Source organism: Stegodyphus dumicola, chromosome 11, assembly GCF_044657685.1.
Source record: "Stegodyphus dumicola isolate Sdum_Otavi_A_Nest chromosome 11, ASM4465768v1".
In the NCBI taxonomy this organism is placed as follows: Eukaryota; Metazoa; Arthropoda; class Arachnida; order Araneae; family Eresidae; genus Stegodyphus; species Stegodyphus dumicola.
In genome coordinates, this window is record NC_140778.1 from 19,907,564 (window position 1) to 19,931,525 (window position 23,962).

Here is a 23,962-nt window from a genome sequence, read left to right on the forward strand (position 1 = left end):
TCCTCATACTATTTTTGATTGCCTGCAATTCTTTACCCTGTCAGCCCTGTGTGCTTAATGCTATGTGGTGCTTCTCATCGTAATTTTGGATAGGCATGTGCATGTGATGGGCTCATGCTGCTTTCGACATATTATGCCATTCACCAAACTTTTCAAATACATATTGTATTCATTCAATATGAGAACTTAAAACTGTGGGGTTTTCCCCTTAAAATTTATGGTGAAATGCAAATATATTAGTAATGTGATTAACACTATTTATAATATATAGTTTCATAGCTTAAGAAAGGTATTGTCTCTTAACATGTATATTACATCTACAAAGTTTGAAGACTGGATTCATAAATCGTCAATAGCTGAAGACTACAGTTTTCTGTATAAATTTCTTTCAATGCATTTCTGGACGCATTCATAGACCTTTTTTCGATGACTTAATAGAACTCAACTTTGGGGCTGTCTTTCGTCTTGTCATTGCATATCTCTGAGGTTCTTTCAGATGGCATCCTTTAAAGTAACATTTGGCTTAACCCCTTCCTTAACTGGCGTGGGCATATATATACACCTTGCTCAGCCAGTGCGTTAACTGCCCTAGGCATATACAGTGGCTTCCAAAAGTGTTCGTACACTTATGATTTTCATTGAAATAGGGCTCTATCCATTAATTAAAAGTGAACTTTCTGAATGAGATTTTAATACTAAGATCCATAATCTATTCGTAACAAAATTACATGAAATACTTTTAAAATATAGCAAAACTTTATTTTTAAGAAATTAATAATAAAAAAATGACAAACATTTTATCTCACAAAAGTCTTTGTACACTGAAATATTTTTGGATAAAATTAAAATTAGAATTATCGTTTGCCGCTTTTTTAAATTTTTGTATTGTGGTGGCATTTAAAAAATCGTTTGCTTTAATTGTTTACTGTTTACTTCATAACGTTCTATTTATTATTGAAAAATGGGTCACAGTCATAAAGAAATTACAAACAGCATTTTAAAATTGATATATTTTCACCATAGTAGAGGTAAATCAATTTGAAATATTGCTAAATTAATTAATTTATCCCACTCTACAGTGCAGTATGTGATAAAATGTTTTAAAGAAGAAAATCGCATTGAAAACAAGGTAAGAAAAGGTCGACCGAGAAAGTTAACTAAGTGTGATGAGAGATTTATTATTAGAAAATTTGTGAAAGCCCACGTTTGAGTGCTGTAAAAGTTTCTGCAGAATTTTTGGCAAAATTTTCTACTTCACCTGAAACTATTCAACGAGTTCTCAGAGAAGCTGGATTACATGGGCATTCTGCCTGTAAAACTTTTTTTGTTAGTCAGAAAAACAGAAAGCTTAGGCCTTTCATTCGCAAAATCAATGATAAATACACCTGAAACGTACTGGAATAATGTCCTATTTGCTGATGAAAGCAAATTTAACATTTTTGGTTCCGATGGTCAAATAACTGTATGAAGAAGAAAATATAAGGAACTTCATTCTAAGAATTTAGTTGGAACAGTTAAGCATAGTGGTGGAGGTGTTCTTGTGTGGGGGGGGGTGCATGGCAGCATCAGGACTAGGTAATTTGGTATTTATTGATGGCTTAATGAAGCATTCTCTTTATTTAAATATTTAAGAGACAATTTAAAATTATCAGCCCAAAATTTGGGTATTGGAAACAGCTTTCTTTTTAATCATGATAACTATCCTAAGCATACGCCTTTCAATGTTCGCCTGTGGTGTTCCTGTAATTGTCCACAGGTTTTGAAAACACCACCTCAGTCGCCAGATTTAAACCTCATAGAACACATCTGGAAAGAACTGGAGGTTAGAGTGTGAAAACACGACATCAAAACGAAACACGATCATGACTTCTATCAAAACAATCATGATAGAAGTCATGATAAACATTGATACAGGAATTACAAAAAAACTAGTAAAATCTATTCCCAGATGTTTAAAAGCTGTTGTGGATGCTGAGGGATATCCTACTAAATATTAATTCAACAAAAAATGAAAATATTTACTAATATGTCAAGATTTTTTTGAAGTGTATGAAGACTTTTGTGAGATAAAATGTTTGTTATTTTTTATTATTAATTTTTCAAAAATAAAGTTTTGCTATATTTCAAAAATATTTCATGTAATTTTGTTACGAATATAGATCTTATTATTAAAATCTCATTCAGAAAGTTTACTTTTAACTAATGAATAGAGCCCTATTTCAATGAAACTCATAAGTGTACGAACACTTTTGGGAGCCGCTGTATATACATCCTTCCGAACTTTACGTTGCTACCCATAAAATTATTCGCAAAGCTTTGGAATGCAACACGACAATGACCTTGACAAATGATGCAAAGGAGGATAATATTTCAGAGAAATGGGGAGAAATTGGAGAAAGCGGTGAAAGTAATGACTGTGCGGTATTGGCTGGTGTTGTTTGAGTAAAACATATTTTTTTTTTAATTTTGTGTCCTCCATTTTTGTTTACTTTTTGTAGTAGGTTCCAGGAATAAAGAAAGATATAACGGATGTTTCAAACCCATTTATCTTTCTTGAATTATTTTTTGATGAACTGCTTGTGCTTCATATTTTTACTGAAACTAGCCGTTTTGAGGACGAGTATATGAACTAACACCTTGCAAACAAAAAATCAAGAAGAAAATCATGGCATTCAACCAGTTCAGAAGAAATATATGTTTTTTTAGGCATACTGATTTCACAAGGTATAACACTGAAACCTGATATTACACTTTACTGGTGTAAAAATGAATTGATCGAAACTCCATTTTAGGGATCTTTTTTATTATAAAAACATCATTTTTATTATACTTACATCTTTTTATTATGCTTTTACTCAAAATATTGAATTTTGTGCATTCATTTTTTTTTTTCTTTTATTCTTTATTTTGTGAAAGTAAACAGTTTTTAGAAAGTAAGACTTGCACTTATTTTCCCCCTAATACATTGCATAAGTACGCGCGCCTATGTGAAAAAACGGGGACTGGGAAATGAATCTTGTGTGTTTTCCGCGGCAGTTAAGGGGTTAAAGGAATAGAAAATGGCCTACTACTGCCAAATTTGGTGAATAAGGAAAATTACTAAAAATATCTGCAAGTACCTATGTAAAATGATGCTTGATGGCAATTACATTATTTGAAGAGAAATTTTCTTTAATTTTGCTATTCTGTTATTGAAATCTTCTTAATGGCTTATATTAGCTCTAAAGAATTCCATATTTCTTTCAACTAATTGGAAGAAAGTTGAGATGTGATTGTAATTATTGTACATTTTATCATTTGATAATTTCCTGGGATTGGTAGGAAATGCACAATCCAAGAAGTTTGCAGGTGGATTATGCAGTTAAAAATGTATATAAAAAAAAAGTAATATTCAGACCTGAAATTCATGAAATATTAATAATGTAGTTATTATATTTATGAATTATACTATTATATATAAAGAAGCATGAATGTTTTCAGTGCTTCTCTTAAGGTTATTCAATGTTTGGGCTTTGTCAGGTTCCTGCTAATATTGAAATAGTTATGCTTGAAATCAACAGTGTCATGTAGGTTTAAGCTGCATAATGTCAGATCTAAGCTGAAATTAATCCTTGTTTTATCAGATATGTTTAATTGTTTCAGTTTTTACATATATTTTGATATGCACGTATTGCAAGTGCAATGATTATTATAATTTGTATGCTAGTTGCTAGTTACATTGATATTTTGCATTTGCAGTAAGTGAAAATTTTACTTTTTTTTTAAAGGAAAGAAAAGGATATAATAAAACAGTCAGAGTTTTGGAATTTAAGGCAAAGTTTCAATATGTTTAGTTTTTCATACATTCATATATATTTATATACTCATTCAATATGCTTTTTTTCCATTTTAGGAAATCTGATGAAGGAAGAGGAAGTCTTGCAGTTTTTAATTGACCAGCTGGCAAATGATGAGATTGAAGATGTGAATGAACATGCCCTGGACAATTTAATTGAAAATTACCCATATGTTGCAGTTTTCTTTTGTGAGTGAAACTTTATTAAATATGTTATGATGCAAGTTAAATGAAGTTACTCATAAATTGCAGCTTCCCTTTTTTTTTTTTTTTTTTTTTTTTTTTTGTGTGTGTGTGTGTGTGTGTGGGAGATTATTTGTAAAAGTGAACATTTGATTTAAAAGTTAATTATGATCCATATTACATGACAAAATAGTATTGAAACACTGTTTATACAATTGTGTCATCAATTTTTTATGCCTCAATTGAACATCAGCAGCACAGATGCAGTGTAAAATTGATTACTGTACTTTTGAAATCACAGCTGAAAGTTTTGTTTTCAGTGTTTCAGTTTTCTTAGGAATAATTTTTTAGTTACCCAAAACTGAAAAATCTTTTTTCCTTGCATTTTAAGGAATGTCTATGTTGTGATGAGATACTTTGCCTAATATAATTACACTGTTTGCTGCATATTTGGAAATAATCTTTTTGTAGTTTTGAAAATATTTTCTATTTACTTCATCATAACAATGTCCTTTTCTCGTTTTTGCTTTGAATATGTCAGATACTTCAGGAATGAAGCCATTATCATTTCATTCATTATTTGTAAAAATTCCTTTCATAAATTTATTGTTTCAGTTCAGCATTTATGAAAATATGGCTGTATTCTCATATACTCAATATTAACTACGTTTGAAAGCAATGTAAGTAAATAAAAATTTTTTATGTATCTTCTAGATGACAAAGATGCAAATATCAGTGCCCAAATTTTGCGTGAGCTGGAGAATATTGACGATGATACAGATCGGCATGGCATACCATTTGTTCGCATTGATGATGATTCTGTTGCTAAAGAATATGGCATTCTCGATGAATTGCCTATTTTAGTTTATTTTGAAAATAAGATTCCCAGTGTATATGAAGGTAGATTTGCTTATTTGAACTTTATTTAATATTGCTATTTTTTCTTTTACTTTGATATTTACTTCACTCTCACTTTTAATATATAGGTGATCTAATGAAGGAAGAAGATGTTCTTGCTTGGATAATTAAACAAAAGGAAGAAGATACTATCGAAGAAGTAACTGATGAAATTCTTGAAGATATGATAAAGGAATATGAATATGTTCTTGTGTTCTTTGGTAAGCATTTTATGCTGTGAATTTAATAGTGACTTATATGATGGAAAATCTTGCTTGTGTTGGAAACATGCTCTTTGTGATTTTAGTTAGTGTACTTACCATAATCTAATTTTTATTGCAAAATTCATCATAAATCTAGCTCCTAATGAGTGTCCAGAGTGTGAAAAAATATTACATGAACTTGAAAACATAGATGATGACACAGATGACCATGGAATTATGTTTGTGACTACTGATGACATGACTGTAGCAAAAAAACAAGCCAAACTCAGCAAATTTCCTGCTGTAGTTTTGTTTCGAAATGGTGTACCCATTGTTTATAAAGGTAAATTTTATTTATTAATTGTGCTGTTTAAAAAATTAGTGATAATATGTGTGTAACCATCATGCAGTAAACCATCTTTTCTTGCATATAATTAATTTATGTATAAGTCTTCTTAAAAACATTCAATTCCATTTTTATTACCCTTATCTAACGATCGGATTATGTAAAAGTGGTGAGTGTCATATTGTTAGCATTGTAAAAGCGAATGGTAAGCCAGATTAGAAAACACCATTTAAAAGTGAGTTATCACTTTCATTCTGTGTATACTATAATGTAACTGTCCTTGCCATATTTATGTCTTCTACTATCTTACATACTTGTGTGTAACCTCACATTTTGTACAAAATTCTGTGCCTCATCTTTTTGGATGGTTCTCTTTTCTCTCAGCTGCATGTATTGTTGCTATTCTGGCATTTATTTCTCATTTGAACATTCATGTCTTTATGGATTATCTGAATCTTACCTAATTTTTAATGTACTTGTGGTGTATGCATCATGATATAATTTTCTTTTGTGATTTACATGATTAAAGTTCTCAACTTATTTGGAAATTAATCAGTTTTCTTTATTTGTTCCGTAGTAAATTTTCGCGTTTCTAACCCATGCTGAAGATCTTTGAATTATAGTTTTATACTACCTTAGAAGTATGTCAGATTTCTTTTAAATCCTTTTTAAGAGTTTCTGTCTGTTTTTATTGGTGGTAGACCTTCAATACTTAAAACGTTTGCTTTAGTGATATTTTTCTGTTTTTATGTCGGGAAATATATTATGCATATCTTGCTAGTTTTGTGGTTTAACTTCAAAATCTTGTTTAGATTTTAATTCTCTCTTTTTGTGTGTGTGTTTGTGTATGATTTTTAAGAAAACAGTGTAATAGATATTGTTTAAGATCGTAACTTATGTCTTAATCCCCTTCTGCCTGTTTAATTCACTTTCTTGTGCAAAACATTGTTGTATTATATCATTTTCCTTTGAAACCAAATTATACAATATAAGTTCTGATTAGGAGTTTTCAAATCCATTTTGATTTCATTAATAATGTAACATTTGCATAGAATTATTATTCTTATCAAATTGATTCCTGTAAAGAAAATATTTGTGCCCAAGGAAAAAATTGTTAGCAACTTATTTTGAAAAGAAATAATCTCATTTTAACTTAACAAACTAACAAGTTAGCAATTTCAAGGTTTTAAATATTACAAAAGAGCAATGAAAAATTACCTAAAAATTTAAGGGAAGAAATTTAAAGGCATAAACAATTTCACTGAATGTAGATCTAAACAAGCATTTTATCAGTTCCTGAAGAGGTCTAATTAATATCAACAATCTTGAACACTGTTACATTTAAAATATTTGCATGCAAAATGGCAAGTGCTTTAGTTGCCACTTAATGTGATCACAGTTAATGTTATTATTTCGTTATTGTTATCGATTTGCCGATATCCTGCCCGTTTATGTATGAAAACCTGAAAAATGCATTACTTATTGTGACTCATAATGCATCACTTGGTTAATAAGATCAAACTATTATAAAATGATTTTTTCAAAACTGAAGTATAGTCACCAAATAAGTTCAAAACAGATTATAAAAATTGCCAAGAGTTAAGTCACCAAACAGCTTGGTTTTGATTTCAGTCAACCATTTAAAATTAGACAAAAAGGCAGCCTCAGCTGGACATAGAGTTTGAATAACTATTGATTTTGAAGCTAGTGAGACATGAGACTTTATTCTTCTTGCAGAATTTTTTTTTAATTCCCTGAAAACATCTGTGACAAAGGTGCTTTTTCACTGAATTTAAAATTTTACATTGTTATGTTCTCTTCCAGTGGGGGATGCCTTCCAAATTTTTAGGTTAGGGACATCAGTGAACCCTGAAGTGTTATGAACAGTTCATAAAAGAACTGCATAAAAGATATTATGAAACGTTCGTAAACAAACTTTTGTGTGTTTCTAATTAAAATAACGTGAACATACCTATTTATATGTTTCTTGATATTTTTGTATTTGTTAAATTTGGTTTCTAGTTTGAAGGATATTTTTTCTCATCATTTAATGTTATCTAAATAACCATGGACAAATTTAATTGCATTAAGTGGCGCTTACTGTAAATGATTAATGTGTAATATTATTCGATGTTAATTCTAATCTTGGAAATTTTGATTAAAAGTCTTAATTGCTATAATAATATGCTATGTGTCCCATTACGTTTGTTCATGTTCTTCTCTCTTATGCTTCTCAGTTTTACGAACTGTAACAGGAGCTCATTCGTACAACATATATGATAGCACACATCAGTTAGATATTTAAAAATTTTCATTTGATTAAAGTTTTTCATTTGATACAAAGTTACTTTAATTATTATGAAAATGATCACCCACATAAAAAAAAGAAAAGAGGTTAAATTTGTGAAAAACAAAAAAGGAGGGGAGCCCAAATCTCTAGTTACAACCCTGGTTATTTGCGTATAAAAGGCTGAGCAGGAGATTTTCTTATAAACATCATTTTATGTGTTCTATTTTGAAATTAGGATGATAATTTGAAATTGAGCTGTATGTACTAATTCATTATAATTCAGTAAATTTCATATTTGAGGTTAGCATCTATTCAACTATGTAGCTATGAAAAAAAAAATTTTTCTACAAAAAAAAATTATATAATTCCATATTTGTTTTACTTTCAGGTGACCTTAAAGATGAGGATGCTCTCCTTTCATGGGTCACAAGTGAAGAAGCTTTGGATATTCCTGATAAGATTGATGAAGTAAACACAAGAATGCTTGACAAGCTCCTTGACACTTCTCCTTATGTGGCAGTTTTATTTTGTAATGCAAAGCTTTTATTAATTCAATTCTATATACTGGCTTTTTGATAGATTTGAATATTATTCTTTGAAACTTGGGCTAACTTTGCATTTCATGTTTGCTTGTTGCAAATTTGTGTATCATGTCATGAAAGATAGTTTCCTTCTTGGCATGGAGCCATTTCTTACCATCATCCATGAATTGTGTATATCACTGTATTGCATTCCTGATTATAACTTAAATATGAAATTATAAAAAAAGTAGTTGGTAGTAAGAGCTTTTAAAATTGAAAGAAGGGATTATCGTTTTTAAGTGCTGTTTCTCTGTTTCTGAGTGAAACTTTTCACATCAGAATCTGCATTAGTACCTTTGCTGGGATTCATTAAATTGCTCATTTTACTATCCAAACCCAAGCTACCTTTTTTGATATATAAAATAAAGGTTTAGTTAAAACACAGTAAGTTAGTAGCATGAATGAGAATCCTAAAGGATGGTATAAAATAAAAGATTCACGACAAGGAGGTACAAAAATTAATGCCTCGTGTGTTGTTAAGTTATTTAAGTATATACTTTATTTTTATTCATAATATTTCAATTTATTTTCATAAAAATCTCATTAATTTCTTATATATCCAGTATATAAGCTAATAATTTCTTTAAAATGTTTTCTTTCTGTACTTAAATCATGCACATGTAATTTGAAATTAAGAACTGCATCCAACAGTACTTATTCTCTGCCTTATTATTATTATTATATCTTCTAAAATTTTCTGGATAGCTTTGAGTAGGCACTGTGTGGACATACCAAAAGACAAGAAAGGTCACCACGTAGATATGAAATAAGGTAACTAGGTTTGTACAAAAAAACGTTGGTTATGAAATGCTTCATCTTGTGATGAATTGCAAAAACTATGGAAGTTTACAAGGAACTATAAAATACATTTTACTTCCAAGATCTAAATGTGTCCCTGCATAGAAATATTGACTTCTATTAATATATGAAGTAGACATTTTTTTATTTATCTTACAGATCAAGAAGGAAATCCTGATTGTGAAAAAGTTTTAGCTGAGTTGGAAAATATAGATGATGACGCTGAAGCTTATGATATTGATTTTGTGAAAATTTCTGATCCTGAGATCACAGAAGAATATAGCATTGTTACTTTTCCAACACTAGTTTTCTTTCGGAAGAGATTTCCACAGTTTTATGAAGGTGAGAATTGTTTTTAATTACAAATTTCTTTAATTTAAACCAGGAAGTATATTACTGTTTCAAAAGCATTTTGCATCTTGAATAAAATTATATGTATTTCCTTCCAGCTGCATTTCATATGTAAATTTATTTCATTTTCTGGGGTGTACATTTAATATATTGGTTTTAATTTTGCACTTATATTTGATAATTTTTTATGTTATTTTTAATACCCTACTACTAGATCCCCCTCCCACATAATGCTGATTGTGAGAGCAGTTATTTCGATGTTTAAATGCATTTATTTATAACTTACAGTGTGTTGCATCCTTCTCTAATATTTTTTGATGGGAGCTGTTTAAAAATCTGAGAAATAAATGTGTTTGTTTATTAATTTTTAATTATGTTAAATAATTTTTTTTTTTTTTTTTTTTTTTTTTTTTTTTTTAGTGCAGAGTCAGCAGTTTGTAAATCAAAGACTGTTACTTGATATACTGAATTTGTTTGTGACAATAAAATATGAATTAATATACCAGTGATTATTTTTAAAGTAGTGATTTAAATTTTAGTTCATTCAGTTATTTCTTGCATTTTAATGATAATATTTTATGATATGTTTCAAAATGCCATTACATTTGAAATGTTTTCAAGTTTTAAAGTGCGAAATATGCTTTCATATTTAAAGGTGACTTAATAGATGAAGACAAGGCTTTAAAATGGCTTATTGAAAACAAACAGAAAAAGGATGATGTTATTGAGTATGTTGATAAAAAGATGTTGGATGTTCTTTTGGATGACGTTGATCACATAGTAGTTTATTTCTGTAAGTAATGAAGTTTTATTTATCTGTTGTATTTTTTAATTTTCATATATTTATTATATTTTTATGTGCTACTTCAATTTGTTATTTAAATCTGTAGGATGTTATAGCCTAAATGTTAAAATGTTATAAATCTAATTAAGTACATTTTTACAAACTTACAAATGTTGAATGTTTCTTCAGATGAAAAAGGGTGCTCTGAATGTGAGGTTATTATTCATGAGCTAGAAAAAATTGATGATGATACTGATCGCCATGGGATACATTTTGTGAAAACGGATGACGTGAGACTTGCTGAAGAACTTGGTGTCATTGAATTTCCAAGCCTTGTTTACTTTGAGCATCAAATACCGAGCATATTTGCAGGTATGAAACTCATTTCAAAGAAGTAAATAAATCAAAATGAAAATTGTAAGGTACATTTTCAAAATTTTGCTGTAGATTTTATTAAGTAAATTGTAGCATTAAATTTAATGATTAGTATTGTGGTATCGTTAGTCATTTGTGTTATTATAAATTTCGATTTTATAGTAATTAGTTGAGTACAAAATCATATGAAAGAAATTAGTATCTGTTATAACTCATTCAAATTGCTTGAAAGATAAAATGTTTTAGTGTTGAAAATTAGCAAAATTCGTATAATAAATATAATTCGCAATATTTGATCCTATAATTATAAACTCTTATATAATTATTCTGTTATTTTCATGTACAGCAGATATGAATTTACTGTAGTGTAAGTGAGAGAATTTTATTTTTTGATCATCATGTTTTATTTCAAAGATTCTACATCTAAAATGTATTTCTATTTTCATGAACAAAATGCAAAATTCTTTCATTCCAACAAAATATGTATGACAAAAATACCTTGTAGAGGGAATTAGCATAGTATCATCATATCTGTTTAGTCTGTTTTTTTTTTTTTTTTTTTTTTTTTTTTTTTTTTTTTTTTCTTTCAAAAGTAGCATTTCTGATGACTAAGGAATGATTTTGGAAAAAAAATCCCAAACTAGTATACTTGCATATGCTAGATAATTGCTTTATTGTTAATATTCATAGGCTGTGTTATTACTAAGCATTCTTGCTTTATCATTAATATTCATAGGCTGTGTTATTACTAAGCATTCTAAGCCAATTAACATGTTTTACTTTATAAAATTAATTTAAAAGCTTCAAAAAATATTTGCTGTAACTTATTACTTCTTCTACAGTGTTAAAAGTTACGGAGAATTAAAATCATATAATTAAATTATGAAGAAGCTTAATTTCATTAACATGAAAAATCTATTACTATATGTCCTTTTTTAAGATAAGTAATTAATCTTACTCAGATATGTGAATGGAATGTCCTAAGCTGAGAATATTTTGGTAAATATTTCCTTATCCATATTTTATTGCCAAATGGAATAATATTATCACAAAATTTGGATTAAAACTTTATTTCACAAATATGCATTTTTTATAGCTTGCTCTAGGCAACAAGTTATCTTGTAAAAGTGAAGTGTTGCTGTATTTTTATGTTTCACATAGCAAAATCACGAAACTCAATACAACCAGCCTTTTTGCATTAAATTTCATATGAAACTACCATTAATTTGTGATTTAGCTGCTAGAATCAGAAAAAGTGATAAAATTAAAAAGTGCTCATTTTTCTCTATGTTTAATTGAAATAATACTATTATAGAAGATTTAATTTTAAAAAATACTAATGGCTCCTGTGGCAGCAGAATAGTTTAATGTTTTAATGTTTCATTTTAAATGCATGGGTATGTGAAATGATTGTGTGCTTTACTTTCATAATTTATGAATATGAATTTATATGTATGAAATATTTTGAATCAAATAAATTAAAAAAATATGATTTTAAAAATAAACATTACTATTATTATTTTTGTATTAAATATTAATTTAATTGTTTTTCTTTAAATTTTATATGCTTTAATTCTGTCTTTGATATATGTTATATGAAATTAAAGAAAATATATTTATGCTTAAAGAATATGTATTTGCAGGTGATATGATGAATTCAGATGGAGTATTAGAGTGGCTTATGAAACAAAAAAATGAAGATACTATAGAAAACATCAATCGAGAAATGTTATTCAAATTAATTGAAGATCAGGAATTTCTTGCTGTATTTTTCTGTGAGTGATGAAAGATTGTATTAGTCTGATAATATGTAATGTTTCTTTTCTTGTATACTGTCATTATAACTGTAATGTAGAGAGAGAGATTTGAACAACAGTTTCAGAGAAATATTAAATTTCTCTAAAAATGCATTTTGTGTGTTTTTTGTAGTTTAAACAGGGTTTGTAACGGTCCTTACAAGTGCTTATAAGTCCTTATAATTGAAAATAAAATATAAAAGCGCTTATAGGTGCTTCCTTTTTCTCTAAAGCACTTATTGCTTTTGTTTTTAGTGCTAATTTTTTTGCATTTAGTGCCCCCCTTTTTTTTTTAACGAATGTACATTTTTTCCCCTGTACCAAAGCCAAAACTAAATAAGCATTTTTCTTCCTTATATGGAATGTCAGATGGTGAATCATACTCCCAGAAATAGCTTTTCGCCCCTTTCTCTGCATTAACATAACCTTTGGTGCATGCGAGTACAGACAGGTGTACGTCGTTCTATTGGTCAAAGAATTGCGAAAGCAGTAGAAAATTCCAGTACATTCCGTATTCTTTTGCTCCCACCCAATACTACATGCGTTTAAATTTCTATCAGGATTTTAATTTACATTCTCATTATGCATGGTCAGTTCACATTCGTGTTTATTACGATTGGTATGCTTATATTATGAGCATATGTATGAATATTTATAATAATATATTTGCAGTAACTGCTGAAGTATAGATAAACTTAAAAAATGTGTAAGTGTGGTCTAACACAGATTATTTTTCTAAGGAATAATATTCGGAATGGCATAGTGAAAGTAATTGAATATTCTTTTTTTTGGGGGGGGGGCTAATGCATTATACAGTACGGAAGTTGGGGGTTCTCTCCTTTCTCAAAATCTTGAATGTTGAAACTGTTCACAGCAAGTTCACAGCAAAGCAAGCAACGGACCTTTTTTTTTTTTTTTTTGGTCACTTTTCAACCTGGATTGAAAAGGACTAAAAGTTCTGCGGTCTACCAACCCAAGCGAAGAATGATTCCATTCCAAGAAATTTAATGCAGTCTTCAAAATTAGAATGGAAAACACACCAGATTGATAAATCTCTTTATTAATCAATATGAGTATGGCAGGGATATCGCACAGAGCGTCCTGCTCAATGATAAGTACGCCACATGGTTGCATGACAGTGAAAACCAGACAAAGCAAAGGGGTGTTTTCCTTTATTTAGTTATTTATTCTCCTAATCCCAGCAGCTGTTGATTCCGATTGCATAATATCATGTGCAGAAGAATTAAGGTGCATGTATTGTGCAATAATGCTTGCGATATTTCGCAGAGATAAAGGAGTTTTACTGGGCTTACTAAGTAGATTATTTTTCAGTTCCATTTGGGCTATTTTTTATATAATGCACATATCGAAATGTCAAAAGCATTATTTAGCTGAAAAATCTAAAGAACAACTGCAGTCTATTCCTCTTCCATTTTTACTAGTTACACTTGACTATCTGGAATTTTCAGATACTCGGCAATTTCCGAGTATGCCAGTTAGTTAAACTTTTACTGTTAAAGGATGACTGCATGAAGCAATTTCCCGTCTTCTGGTTTCAGAAAAGTTCCTTTTTTTTTTTTTTTTTTTTTTTTTTTTTTTTACTTATTTTTACTTAAATTCATTTGCTTGCAATATCTGTTAAGGGAAAACTGTGATACAATGAAAATTTAGAAAATGTTCAGAATTGAAGTTAAATTATTTGAATATTATTATGAGTGGAAAAATAAATTGTATTTATTTTTAGGTGCCAAGCAAGTATAATAAATATGCCTTATTATTGTTTTTTTTCTCTATTTTGAACTGAAATTTCATCATTAAATCTTGTAATATAATTTAGTTCTGCATAGTTTTTTTCTCTTTCATTGTAGACTACATTCTCTCTTAATAAATACTGAATTTCTCACATTTTAAATTACAAGTCTAATTTTTCTTTTAAGGTTATGCAGTTGTGTATAATGTAATTAGATATGTGCTTATTTTTATCTTAAAATGTGCTTGAAAGTGCTTATAAGTGCTTATTTTTTTAACTAAAATGTGGTTATGAATCCTGTTAAATCAAAATGCGGTATGCAAATCACATTAGCATACATCTGTAATATATTGCAAATATTTTTTTATGAAATTTTGTTACAGATGCAGAAAATGACAAAGAAAGTGAAGATGTTGCTCATCACTTGGAAAAAATAGATGACGACTGTAGTGAATATGATGTGCATCTTGTTAAGATGTCTGATAAGCTGATGGCTAAAAAGCATGGGATAAAAAATCCTCCTGGTCTCATTTTCTTTCGAAATGGGAATCCTCTTAAATATCAAGGCATGTTTATAATTCTTTTAAATAATTTTTTTTTTTTTTTTTTTTTTTTTTGTAGAAGGCATAAAATATGAATTTTATATTTTTTAATTATAAAATTATCGGTGTCAATGCCTAACACTTTTCCATTGTGCAGGAAAACTAAAAGATGAGGATGAAGTGTTAGAATTTCTTACTAGTCCAGAAAATATGGCTGTTAGTGATATCATTGAAAAAGTTAATAGAAGGACTCTTGAAAGAGTTCTGCAGAGATTTGATTATGTTGCAGTTTTCTTTTGTAAGTATTTAGAGGTACCATTGAATCTCATTCAATTCAGTTACAGAACTCTCTCTTTTTCCCCATTTTAGTTATACTTTTGAAATTACTGTACTTTCTTAGATGCAAAAGCTGGCTGCAAAACTTGTCCCAAAGTATTAGAAGAACTAGAGAAAATAGATGATGAAGCTGAAGCCGAAGGAATTCATGTGGTGAAAATTGATGATAGTAGCTTTGCCAAAAAATATGGAGTATTTGCATTTCCTGCCATTCTGTTTTTCCGAGGACCTGACTCTGAGCCCATTATTTATGCAGGTATTTATATATGTGTATGTTTTAAATTACATGTACCATAAAAACCCAACTATTTAGTATTCAACTAACCAAAAAGCGTAACCAGAAAATTTCAGAATTTCAGTTTTCTTAAATGTCTTTTTCAAGAAACTAAGCAAATAAGAAACATATAAAACCATCATAAAGCGTGTATAGGATTCTCTAAATGCAACTGATAGCTTATATGAATAATATCAAATGAAATATGAACAGCATTACATGCCTTGCTCTTTTTCAGAAGACATTGCTTTGTATCCATCATGTTTTTCCAAGAATTTTTCCTTGGAGTACGATACACAAAGAAAAGCGGCAAGTTACTATGCCACAGAAATATATATGAGAGATTTCAGAGTTCACAATAGATGTTTAGTTTGTCCATTGCAATCAACTATTGATAGTCTGTTTATGGAGGGCACACTCATTAGAATAATGCATTTAAAAAAGAGATATAAGTATTTATGAACTGAAACTATATTGATTAATGATAAGTGAATTAAACTTATTTTATAATCAATTTAAGAGCTTTATTGTATAATTAAAATAAATTTAAATTGGTTAATTACTATTTGCTATCTCAAGCTATTCAGAAGAGCTCATAACAGCAGATATTAAGAAATATGTAACTTTTTAAATATTTTTGTTAGTTTGTGAATTAATACTCTAGCATGAATGCCAAACTATTAATATGGCTTGGAATACTACATGCAAGTGCGAGTAAAAGTTAGAAATTAGAATATCGTTTTATTGTTAATTCCAAATAAATACAGCAAGAGGATTATTTAAAGAGCTAAAATTCATTATTACATGTGTATAGACACTTCTTAGTAAATACACAAATTAAGAATATTCAAATCTACAATAATTTAGAAATCCAAGCTTTGCTCTGTATTAAAAAAATTAATATTTTTTGATTTTCTGCTTTCTTTTCCAAAATTTCATTGGTGTGTATCTTAGATTTAGTTAAGTTATTTAAATATGGCAAAGCACCTAAGAGCTGTCTGCACAAGGAAAGTGATGCTTCCACGGGGTTGGAACCTGGGACAAGCTATCAGTGTATACTGCACAAAAAAAGGGGGGACAGTTATTCTTTATTCTACTGGGCTGATTGACAAAATTCAAATTGCCTTTTTCACGTTTCGAAAGAGCGACATAGGATATATATTAGATTTATATATAGCATAGTTCTAACGTAGGTATTTTGACACAGAATCGGACTTTTTCTGAAATAACATAGCAATTTTTTCCATATTTTGATTCTTCTAAAATTATGCCTGGATATTAAATTTTTGTAAAATTTGGTGCAAAAGTTACGAAGGAATTCAAAAATTTATCTTGGCAAAATTTTTTCAGTTCGGCCAAGAATAATTGACTTGGTGAACTTCTTAATATATGGCAACAAATTTTCCTTTGCCTTCCATTATGACGAAGCAAAAAAAAAAAGGGGGGGCACCTCATTCCTATCTTTTTACATTGTGCATGAGTGAAAAAAAGGTCACATCATTTCTACTTCCAAATAATTTTAGCAAAGTGACACATCTGATGTTTTATCGCTTTCAACAAATATGCCAAATTTCAAAACGTGCTGTTATATAAATTCACACATATCTTCAGAAATTTTGAATAAAAAATTGTAATTTTTTTGCAGGTGTGCTTAGAAAATATGTCTACTTTAAGATGATGGTAAAAATTTTATAAATTATAATTCAAAATTTATTTTGGAAAATTTGTAAAAATTATTTAAAAATACAAATTAAAAATAAATCGTAAAAAATGGGTGAATTTTATTTGGAATGAACCTGAATTTCAAAATGTGAAAGGAAGAATCAAATAAGCGTAATAAAAAAGAGAGATTAGTAAATATATACCAAACTCAATTAACATTGAGGAGCTAAATTTTTTAGAGCTAATTTTTTAAAAAAAACCACTCATGCGATTTTTACAAAAACTTGGTAGCTTGGCGTAATTTGAGTTGTAGAATTGAAATATGGAAAAAAATTGGTATGTTATTTCAGAAAAAGTCCGATTTTGTGTCAAAATACCTATATTGGAACAATGCTGTATATAAATCTAATACATATCCTAAGTCACGCTTTCGAGACGGGAAAATTGCAGGTTAAAATCGGCCCAGTAGAACGGGAAATATAGAACTGTCTCCCCTTTTTTTTGGCGCAGTGTACAGTGGTCTTTACCCTGTTGGTGGGTGCCACTTAGTCTGTAGTTTTCTATTCAGTTTATAAATTATTAAAATGTATGATATTGGCACGCGCGTAAAAGCAGAGTTCAAGTTTTGTTAACACATTACTTTGTAAACCATTAAGCGATAATGCAAATGTATGCTCAGTTGCATTTACTACCATTGTATTTCTTTAACATTCTTGGAATCTAAGCTAAAGATGAAATGATGATTTCCCTGTGCTTTGGGAAGATTAAATAGATTAGTTAAGTGTTAGATTTTTAGATTAGTGACACTAGATTTGTGTTGAAATGTGAGGTGTCAAAACAATTCTGCATTTTTAAACATTTCACTGAGTAGTTGTCATAGAAAGCTGAAAATTAAGCTGACAGGTTTTAATCTTACATTATTCAGTCTGCAACCATTATTCCAAATATATTGTTTTTCATGATTACTAAATTATTGTAATATGGATATGTACTAAAACTTTGTTAACTTGAACTTCAGTAAGTTGAAATTTTCAATGGAATGGTTTTCAGAAGTAGGAATTCGAACTAGGAATACTATGCACTAATTTAGAAGTCTATGCTTCAAAGGAACATTGAAACATAGTATTTGAAATTAAAACTAATTAAAAAGTCGAATTTTCAATATTTGTATTTTATATTTTAAAGTTTGTCTCTTTAGTTTTGTCGAATTGAAACTTTACTGTACCTGTATAGATTCTTCACTTTTTACCATAAAAGTGAGAATTCTATGTATGATATATCTATTTCATAGCACTTAGTTTAACATGAAGCCTTTAACAAAATAAACTAAGCTTTAAGGGTATGACAGTTTTGGTCACATCCCATCTTATAATAAAAATGTATCATATATGCATTTTTATATTAAACCTCTTACAAATAATGTTTCAAATACACTGGTGTGCAAAAAACTTAATCAACAGGTGTTCTTTTGGCCATAAATCCACAAATAATCAATGAGAGACATGAAATTCAGAAATGAGAGACAGCATTTTGTATTTAAACGATGACAAAATAATAGTAGCTCAAAAATGAATCCAATGCATACAGTATGGAATCAAACAAAAAAAGGCTTTATTGAACTCATAGTATCGTTACACGTTTGTCTGCGCAAGAGGAAGAACAACAAGCAGATGTTCCTTAGTATGAGATACGCCCTCCTGTTACTGCAGTGGTTGCTTTGCACCGTCGCTTCATACCCAGCACCATATTGTCCAACAAATCATGAGGTAAGAATGTCCATTCCTCAATCAGCGTCTGTTCAGTTGTTGGGTGTTCCCCAGAGGATGTAATCGTGCCGCAAGGCATCTCCCTAAAGCATCCCACTCATGTTCTACGGGATTTAAATCAGGGGAGTGTGGTAGCCAATCCATTCCAGTGATGTCTTCATTTTCCAGTAGCTTCTGAAAAACAGGAGTCCGGTGTGGCCGTGTATTGTCATCCATAAAAACGAAATCTGCTCCAATGGCACTTCGGAAGAGACGCACATGGGGAAGGATTACCTCCTGACAATAGTGATCTCTGGTTACAGAACCTCTGTCAAAAACGTGGAGCTCTGTCCGCCTGTGCAGCATAATGCTTCTCCAGACAAGAACTCCAGGACCATCCTAATGATCTCTTTCCGTGATGTTGCTGGGATGAAATCGTGTCCCGACCTCTCTTCAAATCAACTGGCATTGAGAATCTCTTGTAGCACTAAAACTACTCTCATTCGTAAAGAGGACAAAACTCCATTGATGAGATGTCCAAGTTTGTGCTCCTTGCATCACTCTAAACGGTGGTGCCGATGGCCAACTTTCAAATGGATGCAGCATTCGAAACAGTGGACCTTCTGCAAAAGGCTACCTTCTGCATCTGGATGCGGACACGTCTGGACACATTTAACGCAACACTTGTCGCCCCATTGCTGTACACACTTGTTGAGCTATGGCGCTTGCTGTCTGGTTTCAGGCTGTTTTTGCCTTCAGGACGATATATCGGTCATCCACAGCAGTTGCTTTCCTGCAGTGGCAACCACCAACCTTTCTAAAAACTGTATCTGTTGTTTGTAAGGTTTTCCAAGTATGCAAAACGACACTTTTGTTGATTCCTAACTCTTGAGCTACACTGGTGACACTATGCTCCTCCTCCAGCTTTACGAGCGTTCTTCCACGTGCAAAGTCATCCAGGTGATTTCTTCTAGCCATATTTCATGAAAGAACTCAATTGCGCTTGCATCGAATGTCTTTAATTGCATCTCCGTCCTTCCTTTTGTTGTAGTCTCGAGTTGAGTGCACCGACTGCACGTATTTTGTGTACACTCACGTAGCCTGTGACGTTTTGTTCCTGACATTTGCATACGCATGACCGTTCTACTAAATTGCGTATTGATTGTACTGATCGAAAGAACCCCTTTTCTGCAATTTATGGCTATCTGATTAAAATTTACATTGTTGCTTAAGTTTTGCACACCAGTGTAGATAGTGTTTAATCATATTTTTACAAATAATTTTTAAAATGTGCCATTTAGTATGAAATTACTGATGTTACAATGTCAACATTATAATGATTTAGATAATTTGCACACAGTTTTAAGATTGGATCCCTAGGTGAGATAGAGTAAATTTTGTATTCTGTTGACCAGAAAAGTTTAGGACATGCTTCAATCATTTGGTAAACAGGTTTTCACTTGAGAATATTCGGGAATATGCAATTTTTTTAATGTTAGTGTTGGTTCCTGAAATAATACTCTAGAGTGAATGCCAAAATGTGAATATGGATTGAAGCATTGCATGCAAGTGCAAGTAAAAGTCAGAAACCGTAATATCTTTTTATGGTTAGATCCAAACAAATAGAGTGAGGGGATTATTCAAAGAACTAAAATTCATTACACATTCATAGACGCATTTTATTACATGTGTATAGATTAAGTTTATCCACTGAGCTTTTTAATTTTCAACTAAAATATCTAGAAAATCAAGTTAAGTCTCTCTGAAAGATACTACTGAAATTCTAAAAGAAATAGGCTACAATACAAAAGTTATGGAAATCTAACTATCAGGGGGGAAACAGTATTCTTGTGTCAAAATTGAAAACAAATATTTCAATAATTTTCAACTAAAATATCTAGAAAATCAAGTTAAGTCTCGCTGAAAGATACTATTGAAATTCTAAAAGAAATAGACTAGAATACAAAATTTATGGAAATATAACTATCGGGGGGGAAGGCAGTATTCTTGTGTCAAAATTGAAAACAAATATTTCTGAAAGAAGGAAATTAGAAGAAAGGACAACACTTTGCACTTTGCAGAAAATCCGGCTTAAAGAAGTTGTGTGTTCCAGGTGAAATATCCATATGTTTAAACCATAAAGCTGTGTTCACACTGGTCTGTTGGCGTAAAAAGTGGAAACATGGAAAAAAACGCATTCTGCGTATGTCAGTTCACACCAGCATGGCAACTTTTGCTTTAAATGTTGTCATATGCACACACTAGATGGCTCTTTGGGAAACAACATGAAATTTTTGTGTGGTATTTTTATTTTGACTTCTTACGATTACATTTTTTAATTAAAATGAATTTAATTTCTGCTCAATTAAAACTTATTTTTACTTCTTGCTTTGTGTAAGAGAAGCCGAATGCAGTGGTTTATATTAATATGTGAGAGGTGACTGCAGCAAGGAGATGCAAATAATTGAAGAAATGTGCTTGAAAGAAACGAAATTTCTTTTAATTACTTTCACATGACTCCTCATCAATTTGATGAATCTAGCCCTATTTATCCAAAAGCAGTATACTAATTTTTGTCACGCTATCACAGAAAAGAATTGTTTGGAAGATAGGAGTAGGATATCTCAGAAAAGGATCATTGTATATATATCTAATTTATTTATGAATTTTATTGAATAATTTAAAAAATCCTGATTGTGTGATTCTATTTTGGAGAGAAAATTTTTCATGGTGTAGAATACTATAAATGTTTTTGCATGATGTATGAACTTCCCTTAATTGGTTTAAATAATGCAATAAAAATATATTTTATTTAAATATATGTAGGATTTACAGAATTACTAAATTGACACTTAAAAAAAGTACTTATTTTTAAGTTAATAAACAACTGCAATTTTTTTAAAAAATGCTTTAGTTGTTAATTATGAGTAATTACTCTTACATACATATTTTTTACCTTTTTTTTTTTTTTCAAATGTAAGAGTAATTATTTATAATTGAACATCCACTATCTAAAGGTTTATTTTCGAAGGTCACTTTTATCTAAAACTCATTGAAGCAACTGCATTTTATTTAATACTTATTTTCTGTGTTAAAAATTGAATTCCACAATTAGAAAATTTGCTAATTATCATGCAAAAGTTCTTTAAATTAATGAAAAATTGTCATCAAGATTAAACCTGTGGTTAAGTTTATATATAAATTGTTCGAAAAGTGGTCATGCATGTTAAGAAAAACAAACATTAAGCCATTAAAATGCATAGTATTCCGTAAAGTCAGCTACGTACCAGTGAGCTTCTTTTCTTTATAAATAACAGTTTTCTTAATTTTTTTAAATGAATGATTTACTCGTCAGCACTTGTTTAAAATTCAGAACTCGCTACCTTTTTTAATTAAGATGAAACAGCAACTTTATAGTAATACCAGTGTCACTTTTGCTAGTCTTGTGTCAGCCTAAATAGAATCAGTTCATAGTCGTCATATCATCTTATGAATTAGAAGAATTAAAGACTCGTTGTCAGAAGAAGGATAATCCACACAATGCCAAGCAAAAATTAGGTTTATATTAATGAAATGAAATGAAAATAAATGCAAGCTTTTTGTGTTCCCCCCTCCCCCGAAAAGAAAGTCTCTGTAGATTTAAAAAAAAAGGGGGGGTATTCATGTAATATTAAAAGCACAAAGGAAAATGATGGAGCAGTGTCGATGCGCTGTTAGACCCATACTGAAGAAGAATTTGATTGCGTAGTATGCTAGTAATGCTAACTTGGTAATAACTAAAGAACTTGGCAGTCGAGGCAGTTTTAATTCCATTTTTATTTCCAATTGATATTTGTGGCCACAATCACTTTGCACTCTAGTCGTGCCTTTCCACAGAAGATTTACATTTTTGATATTTTTGAGATAGAAAGCAAGCCAGCGAAATGACATCTTAGCACAGTAGAGAGCAAAAGTTTTCGTTTACAAGGACAGTTTCAGTTCTTAATTATTACGTCATCAGAGTTGCGCGGACCATAGAGTGATCTAGAAATGACGCAATGCAGAGAAGTTATTACGATTTTAGAATAGAGAGGACGAATTAATGTTTATAGTTTAATCTATAATTTTGATTCATATATTTTTATCTTACATGTTTGTTTAGAAGCATTGCAAGGTTTCCAGTTTGGTAAAATCAGGAATTGTAAATGAAAGATGGTAACAGTGAAACCATAAATTCTGAAAATCTTAATCCTATTATTTATGATGTTAAATTATAATTTATCAGTATGGAAATAAGTATCATAAATATTTATGTGTATTACATTTTATTATAAGCTATGATTGTGTAAAAGTCTATTTTGTGATATTCTGTAATAACAAGAACCTTCCCTGAAGAATTATGCTTATGTGAACTTTCAAACAAAAAGACTTTTGGACTGAAATGTTGAAAAATTCAATAGGACTCTAAAAATTAACAATTTATTAAAAAAATGATATTTATAAATTATACTTTACAGGATCAAAATTTTATTATTTATTTATATATATATATATATATATATTTTTTAATTTTATTTGCTAGTGTTTTAACTCTTTCTCTTTAAAAAGGCTTCTCTGTCGCTACGCCTTTTTCTTTTTGAAGAGGGGAATATGTAAGATAAAAATATATGAATCAAAATTATAGATTAAACTATAAACATTAATTCGTCCTCTCTATTCTAAAATCGTAATAACTTCTCTGCATTGCGTCATTTCTAGATCACTCTATGGTCCGCGCAACTCTGATGACGTAATAATTAAGAACTGAAACTGTCCTTGTAAACGAAAACTTTTGCTCTCTACTGTGCTAAGATGTAATTTCACTGGCTTGCTTTCTATCTCAAAAATATCAAAAATGTAAATCTTCTGTGGAAAGGCACGACTAGAGTGCAAAGTGATTGTGGCCACAAATATCAATTGGAAATAAAAATGGAATTAAAATCGCTTCTACTGCCGAGTTTTATTTATGAAGTCAACACATTAGCTTACGACGCAATCAGATTACTTCCTCTTCAATATAGGATAACTACGCATCTACAGTGTTCTGTCTTTTCTTTTCCTTGTGCTTTTATTATGACAAACATATCCATCAATAGGGCTGTCCTCTTGAGCTAACCAGTGTGTCCTCTGCACTGGTGGCCCAGGGTGCCTAGACAGTTACTTGAAAAGGCCTCCGTTCCTTGCATTAAGGTAACT

General features: G+C 30.1%; 1 protein-coding gene across 3 annotated transcripts in view; it reads left to right on the forward strand.

Moving 5' to 3' along the window:
• The window catches only part of hlk (hulk), a 120,102-nt gene that overhangs the window by 48,428 nt on the left and 47,712 nt on the right, over nucleotides 1-23,962 (forward strand). For all 3 annotated transcript variants that reach the window (XM_085826550.1, XM_085826551.1, XM_085826552.1), the window contains 12 exons: nucleotides 3,893-4,024; nucleotides 4,733-4,918; nucleotides 5,005-5,136; nucleotides 5,276-5,461; nucleotides 8,143-8,283; nucleotides 9,293-9,475; nucleotides 10,140-10,277; nucleotides 10,458-10,640; nucleotides 12,287-12,418; nucleotides 14,573-14,755; nucleotides 14,889-15,029; nucleotides 15,132-15,323. In XM_085826550.1, coding sequence (XP_085682676.1) covers nucleotides 3,893-4,024; nucleotides 4,733-4,918; nucleotides 5,005-5,136; nucleotides 5,276-5,461; nucleotides 8,143-8,283; nucleotides 9,293-9,475; nucleotides 10,140-10,277; nucleotides 10,458-10,640; nucleotides 12,287-12,418; nucleotides 14,573-14,755; nucleotides 14,889-15,029; nucleotides 15,132-15,323 — 1,929 coding nt within the window. The remainder of the gene's footprint in view (nucleotides 1-3,892; nucleotides 4,025-4,732; nucleotides 4,919-5,004; nucleotides 5,137-5,275; nucleotides 5,462-8,142; nucleotides 8,284-9,292; nucleotides 9,476-10,139; nucleotides 10,278-10,457; nucleotides 10,641-12,286; nucleotides 12,419-14,572; nucleotides 14,756-14,888; nucleotides 15,030-15,131; nucleotides 15,324-23,962) is intronic.